Source organism: Salvelinus sp. IW2-2015, unplaced genomic scaffold (genome assembly GCF_002910315.2).
Source record: "Salvelinus sp. IW2-2015 unplaced genomic scaffold, ASM291031v2 Un_scaffold4138, whole genome shotgun sequence".
NCBI lineage: Eukaryota > Metazoa > Chordata > Actinopteri > Salmoniformes > Salmonidae > Salvelinus > Salvelinus sp. IW2-2015.
In genome coordinates, this window is record NW_019945410.1 from 77,624 (window position 1) to 88,492 (window position 10,869).

The 10,869-nt window shown below is 45.7% G+C and overlaps 1 protein-coding gene and 1 long non-coding RNA gene across 2 annotated transcripts in view; one reads left to right on the top strand and one right to left on the bottom strand.

Annotated features, from left to right (window-relative positions):
* LOC112076922 (acidic leucine-rich nuclear phosphoprotein 32 family member A-like) overlaps window positions 1–475 on the top strand; it is a 4,759-nt gene extending 4,284 nt beyond the window's left edge. Inside the window, 2 exon segments of the mRNA XM_024143558.2 lie at window positions 368–379; window positions 382–475. Of these exon segments, the coding sequence (XP_023999326.2) occupies window positions 368–379; window positions 382–458 (89 nt within the window). The 3' untranslated portion in view covers window positions 459–475.
* A 240-nt stretch (window positions 476–715) lies between these two features.
* Window positions 716–1,059, bottom strand: LOC139026216 (uncharacterized). Its single transcript, XR_011477968.1, has 3 exons — window positions 990–1,059; window positions 787–928; window positions 716–755 (listed from the first exon to the last, which is right to left on the bottom strand). It is a non-coding gene; the product is annotated as an uncharacterized lncRNA (long non-coding RNA).
* Window positions 1,060–10,869: the final 9,810 nt, after the last annotated feature.

Below are 10,869 nucleotides of genomic sequence, written 5' to 3' on the forward strand. Positions count from 1 at the left end.
GGGGGGGGGGGGGGTATGATATTTACAATGCATCCAACAAGTTTGTAGAGTCCACGGCTTAATCGGAGGCCCCCGGAGGCGAAAGAAACGCACGCCTATTTAGGCGAGGTGCTGGCTAGCGGAGTAGACACTTGAAAAATGAACGGAGAGACTCGCACTCTGGGAGCTCAGATGCAATTATTTAATAACATCGTTTCGACAGACAAGCTGTTTTCATCGGGATATAATGACAGACACTGCGAGACCCGTTTGTGGGGGGGGGGGGGGTTTAATTGTTTAAAGTCTAATGTTGTCTCTGGGTCTGTCCTGTAGAACACAGGGGAGGATAGTGGGTCTAATGTTGTCTCTGGTCTGTCCCGTGAAAAAGAGGGAGAGTCTGAGGAGACTTTGATGAAGAGGAGGAGGATGATGATGAAGAGGTCATTGCAGAGGAAGATGACGACAGTGGCGGAGAGTGAAGAGGTAAGATCCGGCCCATGGAGGGGGCAATTTTTGTATAATTTTCAGTTCAGTCCTCCGGAACTGGTTAAAGACCGACCGCACCCCTGAAAAACAATCAGGGGTAACAGAATGCCGAGGACTTTAACAATATTCTAAAAGTAGGCCTGGCTCTCTAAATACAGCCTCTGCTGACACCTAGAGTTTCTTATATAAACGCCATATCGTTTCGCAAAGCATGATCAACAAGTTAGCGCGCTAACGTTGGCTAACCCTGAAATGACACTGCGGGCGCTAGCTTAACCCTGAAATTGACACTGCGGGCGCTAGCTAACCCTGAAATGACACTGCGGGCGCTAGCTTAACCCTGAAACGACACTGCGGGCGCTAGCTTAACCCTGAAACGACACTGCGGACGCTAGCTTAAACCCTGAAACGACACTGCGGGCGCTAGCTTAACCCTGAAACGACACTGCGGGCGCTAGCTTACCTGAAACGACACTGGGACGCCTAGCTTAACCTGAAACGACACTGCGGGGCGCTAGCTTAACCCTGAAACGACAACTGCGGGCGCTAGCTTAACCCTGAAACGACACTGCGGGCGCTAGCTTAACCCTGAAACGAACCACTGCGGACGCTAGCTTAACCCTGAAACGACACTGCGGGCGCTAGCTTAACCCTGAAATGACACTGCGGACGCTAGCTTAACCCTGAACCGACACTCCGGACGCTAGCTTAACCCTGAAACGACACTGCGGGCGCTAAGCTTAACCTGAAACGACACTGCGGGCGCTAGCTTAACCCTGAAACGACACTGCGGACGGGTGTTCGTTGTACTAACTGTTTCTCTCTCTAGGATGGGAGTGTAACGGAGATATCGATGATGATGATGACGAAGATTGATGGTTAGTAGCGTTATCCAATCACAGGTCTAGTGTTGGTCTATTTAGGTCTGGTGTAGCTCTATTCTAGTCTAGTGTAGCTCTATTCTGGTCTAGTGTTGGTCTATTTAGGTCTGGTGTAGCTCTATTCTAGTCTAGTGTAGCTCTATTCTAGTCTAGTGTAGCTCTATTCTGGTCTAGTGTTGGTCTATTAGGTCTGGTGTAGCTCTTATCTGGTCTTGTGTAGCTCTATTCTGGTCTAGTGTTGTCTATTTAGGTCTGGTGTAGCTCTATTCTAGTCTAGTGTTGGTCTATTTAGGTCTGGTGTAGCTCTATTCTAGTTCTAGTGTTGGTCTATTCTGTCTGGTTGCTCTATTCTGGTTAGTGTTTGTCTATTTTAGGTCTGGTGTAGCTCTATTCTAGTCTAGTGTAGCTCTATTCTGGTCTAGTGTAGCTCTATTCTGGTCTAGTGTTGGTCTATTTAGGTCTGGTGTAGCTCTATTTCTGGTCTAGTGTTGGTCTATTTAGGCTGGTGTAGCTCTATTCTGGTCTGGTGTAGCTCTATTCTGGTCTAGTGTAGCTCTATTCTAGTCTAGTGTAGCTCTATTCTGGTCTAGTGTAGCTCTATTCTGGTCTAGCGTAGCTCTATTCTGTCTATGTTAGCTCTATTCTGGCTAGGTTAGCTCTATTTCTGGTCTAGTGTAGCTCTATTCTAGCTGTAGCTCTATTCTGGTCTTGTGTAGCTCTATTCTGGTCTTAGTGGTTTTTAAAGGCTGTGATCCCCTGGTTCTAAGTAGTGCACTACATAGGGAATAAGGTGTATAGAGCCCTATGGACCCTGGTCTAAGTAGTGCACTACATAGGGGAATAAGGTGTATAGAGTCCTATGGACCCTGGTCTAAGTAGTGCACTACATAGGAATAAGGTGTATAGAGCCCTATGTGACCCTGGTCTAAGTAGTGCACTACATAGGGAATAAGGTGTATAGAGCCCTATGGACCCTGGTCTAAGTAGTGCACTACATAGGGTCTTTTGGGACACAGACATCACGTTTTCTGTTTGGTGCCCGTGTCTAATGTCCTCTTCTCTTTCTTCTCTAGATGAGGATGACTCCCAGCGAAAGGAGAGAAGAGGAATATCTCTACCTCCCCTCCATCCCTCAGTATCTCTACCTCCCCTCCACCCCTCAGTATCTCTACCTCCCCTCCACCCCTCAGTATCTCTACCTCCCCTTCACCCCCTCAATATCTCTGATACGTATCCAGTAATGTTCTCTTAATTTTTTTGCTGATTGAAAACTTGAACTTTGTGAAAATTCTGTTCAACTTCCATGGTGCGTTTACTGTGAACACTGAGGCTTTAAGTTAGCCGCTGTAGCCTACTTGGCAACAGTTACAAATCTATTTGATCATAATGTAGGTCTACCAGAGTGGCCTACCATCAAAAACAAGGGGGAAAAGGCATCCCATAACATTTTAACATGGAAATAGCTGTTCTGTCATTCAGACAGTAGCAGCCAACGTGTGGTGTTCAATGTAGATCTACATTCCATTAGACTTTAGGGGATAAAAACAGGAGGGGACTGAAAATGTCACGTTTGAGGCAAGAAACTATTTTACAAAATAAAATTCATCGTTATTCCCATACCATTATTACAGATAATCAGACAAATTATGCTAGCATCTGCCTATTGGCTACTGAGCTTATTCAAGCCCGTCTCAAAATACAACACTGTCCCTTTAAGACATAAAAAACAGGGCTAATAACGAACTAGCAAAGGATATGAACAATGTGTTCACACGTGGATTCCTGTAGCTTTCTTTAATCTCAAAACAAGCCGTCGACTCAACCTCCGCTGTAAACACAGTCCAAGGTAAATGTCACAGAGCCATATATGGCAACGGTCTATTTGCATATAGGCCTAGTTCGTTTTTGTTTCGGTATGTTTTACTGAAAGTGGCTAATAATTTCGTTGATTCGGTCACAATTCTTCCCCCGTCACCTCGGTATCTCATACCTCCCGACTCCTCAGTATCTCAGATACCCCTCTTTGCCTTCTGTTGCCTCCCCCTTACTTGCCTGTCTCTGCCCTTTCCTCCAAATCCCTCCAGCCAACCTAGGATGTCCCGAATAGTACCCTAGTCCCTATATAGTGCACTACTTTTGACCAGGGCCCAAAGCCCTGAACTCATCAGAAAAGCCCTGTGGGTCCTGGTCAACAGTAGTGCACTATATATAGGGAATAGTGTCCCATTCTGATGACGTGGCCCCACACACGCCCCCTTTGAGTTGTCCCGTTGTCCTCACCGCGCAGCATTCCGTGACATCACCAGGTGGTGGGAGGGGCTCTCTGTGACATCATCAATGATATCACCGCCTGGCGGTTCCGTGATGTCATCAACTCCTTCAGAGCTCTCGTCTGTTAACGACCTCATCGCCCGGACAACCAACCACCCACTTTTCCCAAACAAGGGGAACAACTTTCCCCCCAACAGTGCCTGTGTACCAAATGGCACCCTATTGGCTATTTTGTGCACGCACTACTTTTGGTTAGGGCCCGTGTAGGTCTCTTTAGTGCACTATATAGGGAATAAGAGGCCATATAGTACATAACCAGAGCTTTTAAAATATTTTTTCAGAAGATTTTGTTCTTTTTTCTTAATTTTTTTGTTTGTTGTTGCTGTCTGTCTCCTCCCTCCCTTGTGTTTTGGGTTGGACCAGATCTAGCAGACACACCCTATCCCCTACGTAGTGCACTACTCTATGGGCCCTGGTCAAAGTAGTGCACTACGTAGGGTACCACTGGGGATGCAAGCCTCCTAGTCGTGGCTGTGTTTTTACTTTCTGTAAGTTAAGACAAAATGTACAAAAATTTACTTTGTAAATAAAATCTTAACATTTTCCTCCTTGCTCTTGTATGTCCTTTCCATTTGTTTTGTGTTTTTATATCGTTGTCTACCGACATTCTAACTAACCGCTTTGCCATGACCTAACTACATTTGTGCTGATGTTTTATAGAGTACAGAACTATTTTCTGTGTTGGCAGGGTCTTGTACTCTTGTTTCCCACCCGGGACCAGTTTGGGGGGGGAACAGACATTAAAACTGGTTGTTAAACATCTCAAGACCCACAGCTGTTCCAGGTATACTATATATACAAAAGTATGTGGACGCCCCTTCAAATTAGTGGATTACGCTATTTCAGCCACAACCGTTGCTGACAGGTGTATAAAAATCAAGAAGCCATGCAATCTCCATAGACAAACATTGGCAGTAGAATGGCCTTACTGAAGACCTCAGTGACTGTTAACGGGACACTGTCATAGGATGCCACCTTTCCAACAAGTCAGTAAGTACAAATGTCTGCCCTGCTAGAGCTGCCCCGGTCAACTGTAAGTGCTGTTATTGTGAAGTGTAAAAGTCTAGGAGCAACAACGGCTCAGCAGCGAAGTGGTAGGCCACACAGAACGGGACAGCAGAGTGCTGAAGCGCGTAAAAAATCGTCCGTCCTCTTGCAACAGAGTTCCAAAGTGCCTTTTCTTAAATGAGTCCGACTTTGGCGACTGTGCAGTCATTGGATAATAAACTTGATGATCTACGATTTAAGACTATCCTACCAACGGGACATTAAAAATAGTAATATCTTATTATCCGTGTCGTCCTTCAGCAAAGTCTCGGTGATACATATAGAGCTGGCTGGGTATTCCGAGGATCTGCAAGACAGCAGCTACATCTGTTAAGTCGAGGGGCGGTGGTGTGTCTATTTGTCAATAACAGCTGGTGCACAATGTCTAATTTTAAAGAAGTCTTGAGGTATTGCTCTCCATAAGCAAACAAGAAAATGCACATCCAGAAGCGGTGCTCCTAGTGGCCGGGGAATTTAATGCAGGCAAACAAATCAGTTTTACCAAATTTCTACCAGCATGTCACATGTGCAACCAGAGGAGAAAAAAGTCTACAACACCTTTACTCCACACACAGAGACGAGTACAAAGCTCTTCCTCACCCTCCATTTGGCAAATCTGATCATAATTATATCCTCCTGATTCCTGCTTACAAGCAAAAACTAAAGCAGGAAGTACCAGTGACCTCGTTGCTCAAGCTACGGAAGTGGTCAGATGTCGCGGAATGCTACGCTACAGGATTGTTATGTAGCACAGACTGGAATATTGTTCCGGGATTCATCCAATGGCATTGAGGAGTACACCACCTCAGTCATCGGCTTCATCAATAAGTGCATCGACGACATCGTCACCACAGTGACCGTACATACAAATCCCAACCAGAAGCCATGGATTACAAGCAACAGCCACACTGAGCTAAGAGCTAGAGCAGCTGCTTTCAAGGAGCGGGACACTTATAAGAAATCCCGCTATGCCCTCAGATGAACCGTCAATATGGGACTAAGATTGAATCCTACTACACCGGCTCTGACACTCGTTGGATGTGGCAGGGCTTGCAAACTATTACGGACTACAAAGGGAAACACAGCCGCGAGCTTCCAATGACGCGAGCCTACCAGACGAGCTAAATTACTTCTATGTGTGCTCGAGGGAAGCAACACTGAAGCATGCATGAGAGCACCAGCTGTTCTGGACCACTGTGATCACGCTCTCCGTAGCCGTTGTGAGCAAGAAACTTTAAACAACATTCACAAAGCCGCTGGTCCAGACGGATTACAAGCTGAAGGCAGCCTGGTACTAGTTAAAACCTAATGACGTACAGTACAGTGGGCAAAAAAATATTTAGTCAGCCACCAATTGTGCAAGTTCTCCCACTTAAAAAGATGAGAGGCCTGTAATTTCATCATAGGTACACTTCAACTATGACAGACAAAATGAGAAGAAATAAATCCAGAAAATCACATTGTAGGATTTTTAATGAATTTATTTGCAAATTATGGTGGAAAATAAGTATTGCGTCACCTACAAACAAGCAAGATTTCTGGCTCTCACAGACCTGTAACTTCTTCTTTAAGAGGCTCCTCTGTCCTCCACCTCGTTACCTGTATTAATGGCACCTGTTTGAACTTGTTATCAGTATAAAAGACACCTGTCCACAACCTCAAACAGTCCACACTCCAAACCCACTATGGCCAGGAGTAAAGAGCTGTCAAAGGACACCAGAAACAAAATTGTAGACCTGCACCAGGCTGGGAAGACATGAATCTGCAATAGGTAAGCAGCTTGGTTTGAATAAATCGACTGTGGGAGCAATTATTAGGAAATGGAAGACATACAAGACCCTGATAATCTCCCTCCGATCTGGGCTCCACGCAAGATCTCACCCCGTGGGGTCAAAATGATCCAAGAACGGTGAGCAAAAATCCAGAACCACACGGGGGGACCTAGTGAATGACCTGCAGAGAGCTGGGACCAAAGTAACAAAGCCTACCATCAGCAAGGGCATTGAAGATGAAACGTGGCTGGGTCTTTCAGCATGACAATGATCCCAACAACACCGCGCCGCGGCAACGAAGGAGTGGCTTCGTAAGAAGCATTTCAAGTCGCTGGAGTGGCCTAGCCAGTCTCCAGATCTCAACCCCATAGAAAATCTTTGAGGGAGTTGAAAGTCCGTATTGCCCAGCAACAGCCCCAACCATCACTGCTCTAGAGGAGATCTGCATGGAGGAATGAGCCAAAATACCAGCAACAGTGTGTGAAACCTTGTGAAGACTTACAGAAAACGTTTGACCTCTGTCATTGGCGCAACAAAGGGTATATAACAAAGTATTGAGATAAACTTTTGTTATTGACCAAATACTTATTTTCCACCATCATTTGCAAATAAATTCATTAAAAATCCTACAATGTGATTTTCTGGATTTTTTTTTCTCATTTTGTCTGTCATAGTTGAGGTGTACCTATGATGAAAATTACAGGCATTCGCACTCCACACTGCCCTTTCCCTATGTGAGAATTCTGTTCATTGACTACAGCTCAACGTTCAACACCATAGTGCCCACTAAGCTCATCACTGAGCTAAGGACCCTGGGACTAAACACTTCCCTCTGCAACTGGATCCTGGACTTCCTGATGGGCCGCCCCCATGTGGTAAGGGTAGGTAACAACACATCTGCCACGCTGATCCTCAACACTGGGGCCCTCAGGTGTGCATGCTTAGTTCCCTCCTGTACTCCCTGTTCACCCACGACTGCGTGGCCAAGCACGACAACACCATTAAGTTTGCCAACGACACAACAGTGGTAGGCCTGATCACCGACAACGATGAGAACAACCTCTCCCTCAAGACAACGGAGCTGATCGTGGACTACAGGATAATGAGGGCCGAACAGGTCCCTATTAACATCCAACAGGGCTGTAGTGGAGAGGGTTGAGAGTTTCAAGTTCCTTGGTGTCCACACACCAAGACAGTCGTGAAAACAACATCTTTTCCCCCTCAGGAGACTGGAAAGATTTGGCATGGGTCCCCAGATCCTCAAAAAGTTCTACAGCTGCACCTTCGAGAGCATCCTGACGGGTTGCATCACCGCCTGGTATGGCAACTGCTCGGCATCTGACTAAGGTGCTACAGAGGGTAGTGCGTACGGCCCAGTACATCATTGGGGCCAAGCATCCAGCCATCCAGGACTTATAAACTAGGCGGTGTCAGAGGAAGGCCCAAAAAAATGTCAAAGACTCCAGTCACCCAAGTCAAACTGTTCTATCTGCTACCTCATGACAAGCGGTACCGGAGCACCAAGTCAAAGACCAAAAGACTCCTTAACAGCTTCTACCCCCAAGCCATAAGACTGCTGAACAATGAATCAAATGGCCTCCTGGACTATTTACATTGAACCCTCCCACCCTTTGTTTTTACACTGCTGCTACTTGTTGTTATCTATGCATAGTCTCTTTACCCCTACCTACATGTACAAATTACCTCGACTAACCTGTACCCCCGCACATTGACCTCCTATATATAGCCTCGTTATTGTTATTTTTTATTTTATACTATTTTCTGGTTTATTTCGTATATATTTTCTTAACCAACAATGCAGTTCAAGAAAGTGTTAAGGGCTTATAAATAAGCATTTCACGGTAAGGTCTACTACACCTGTTGTTTTCGGCGCATGTGACAAATACAATTTGATTTGAAGAACTGTTCATTGAAAGGCAGCTGACAGGCCAGGTGATAGGCAGCGGACAGTCCAGGTGTGGATAGGCCAGGTGATAGGCAGCGGACAGGCCAGGTGTTGGATAGGCCAGGTGATAGAGAGCGGACAGGCCAGGTGATGGATAGGCCAGGTGATAGAGAGCGGACAGGCCAGGTGATAGGCAACGGAGAAGGCAGGTGATGGATAGGCCAGGTGATAGAGAGCGGACAGTCCAGGTGATGGATAGGCCAGGTGATAGGCAGCGGAGAAGCCAGGTGATGGATAGGCCAGGTTATAGAGAGCGGACAGGCCAGGTGATAGGCAGCGGAGAAGCCAGGTGATGGATAGGCCAGGTGATAGAGAGCGGACAGGCCAGGTGATAGAGAGCGGACAGTCCAGGTGATGGATAGGCCAGGTGATCGAGAGCGGACAGGCCAGGTGATAGGCAGCGGAGAAGCCAGGTGAGTCATGAAAGAACAGTGAAGACATGAGACACGCAGCTCCAAAAGCTCCCCTATTGATCTTGTTTTGGGACAATTATCCTCCGTAGACTAGCCTACAACAACACTATGATCCTACCTATAGGTAATGCAATAATTAACTACATTATTGTTTTCGAGTGATTTTAACATTTTAAAAATGACAATTGACTAAAGTCCGGTGCAAAAAGTCCGGTGATTTGAATGTTTCATTTGGATCACTTGTGGGTGAACTCTGGACAGTTTATACAGTTCTAGGACAGTAGCCACCCAGTCTGACCGTATTCTTACCGCTGATACTGAATGTGTTGTCTGTTTCATCATTCTCCCAAATTGTCTTGAACCCAACATTTCAATATAGCCTAAAATATTTAGAATTTCACTTTATTTTCAATGTATTATCTTTTATATATTTGTCATAAACACAACCATTCACAATGCTGTAATCCTGTAAAGTCTCCTTAGGCATGTGCGGCTTTCATCCATAATATAATTCCGGCATCATCAAAATGGCTTACATTTAATTAATAATAAAATAAATCAGCCTACATGTCTGACGAACAAAGAAAATGCCACATCATGGGAAAAACATGCAGTTTATTAGTCTACAGATTAAATAAACGATGATGAACTTCACAGGGGGGTGAAAGGTCACGGTGATGAGCTTGATCCTCCGTTCCAATAAATATCGGGGGTCTTATTCTGGTGACGTGATGATCGATGCTTGGCTGCATTTTGACAAATAAAAATGATAATCTCGCACTTTTGTCCATAATAATCTCATAATGTAGTAAGCTATACCAGCACTGTATCTGCCAGCTGTTGGCTAGAGTGCACGTGACAATACCAGCACTGTATCTGCCAGCTGTTGGCTAGAGTGCACGTGACAATAAACAGCACTGTATCTGCCAGCTGTTGGCTAGAGGCACGTGCAATAACCGCACTGTATCTGCCAGCGTTGGCTAGAGTGCACGTGCAATAACAAGCACTGTATCTGCCAGCTGTTGGCTAGAGTGCACGTGACAAATACCAGCACTGTATCTGCCAGCTGTTGGCTAGAGTGCACGTGACAATACCAGCACTGTATCTGCCAGCTTGGGCTGAGTGCACGTGACAATACCAGCACTGTATCTGCCAGGCTGTTGGCTAGAGTGCACGTGACAATACAGCACTGATTCTGCAGCTGTTGGCTAGAGTGCACGTGACAATACCAGCACTGTATCTGCAGCTGTTGGCTAGAGTGCACGTGACAATACCAGCACTGTATCTGCCAGCTGTTGGCTAGAGTGCACGTGACCAATACCAGCACTGTACTGTCAGCTGTTGGCTAGAGTGCACGTGACAATACAGCCACTGTATCTGCCAGCTGTTGGCTAGAGTGCACGTGACAATACCAGCACTGTATCTCGCAGCTGTTGGCTAGAGTGCACGTGACAATACCAGGGCACAGTATCTGCCAGCTGTTGGCTAGAGTGCACGTGACAATACCAGCACTGTATCTGTCAGCTGTTGGCTAGAGTGCACGTGACAATACCAGAGTGGGCACAATCGCTATACCGACGTCACATTGTTTGTGACAAAACCATCAGAAAGAGTGGAAACACATTTAACTTGTCTTCTTTTATTGGGTACATGAGAATTTAACCTTGAACAGTATTTATATGAGCACTACATATTTACTCACAGACTGTTATCTGCAACAAGTCAATTTGATGGAAACAACATAAAAAAATTTAACATTTTATTTTCATTTTTTATAGATGATAAATAAAATTGTAGCAGGCCAAATTGTCCAGGAGAGGCTGTCTATCATAGTATACACCCCCTGGTAGAGGCTGTCTATCATAGTATACACCCCCTGGTAGAGGCTGTCTGTCATAGTATACACCCCCAGGAGAGGCTGTCTATCATAGTCTACACCCCCTGGTAGAGGCTGTCTATCATAGTATACACCCCCAGGAGAGGCTGTCTATCAT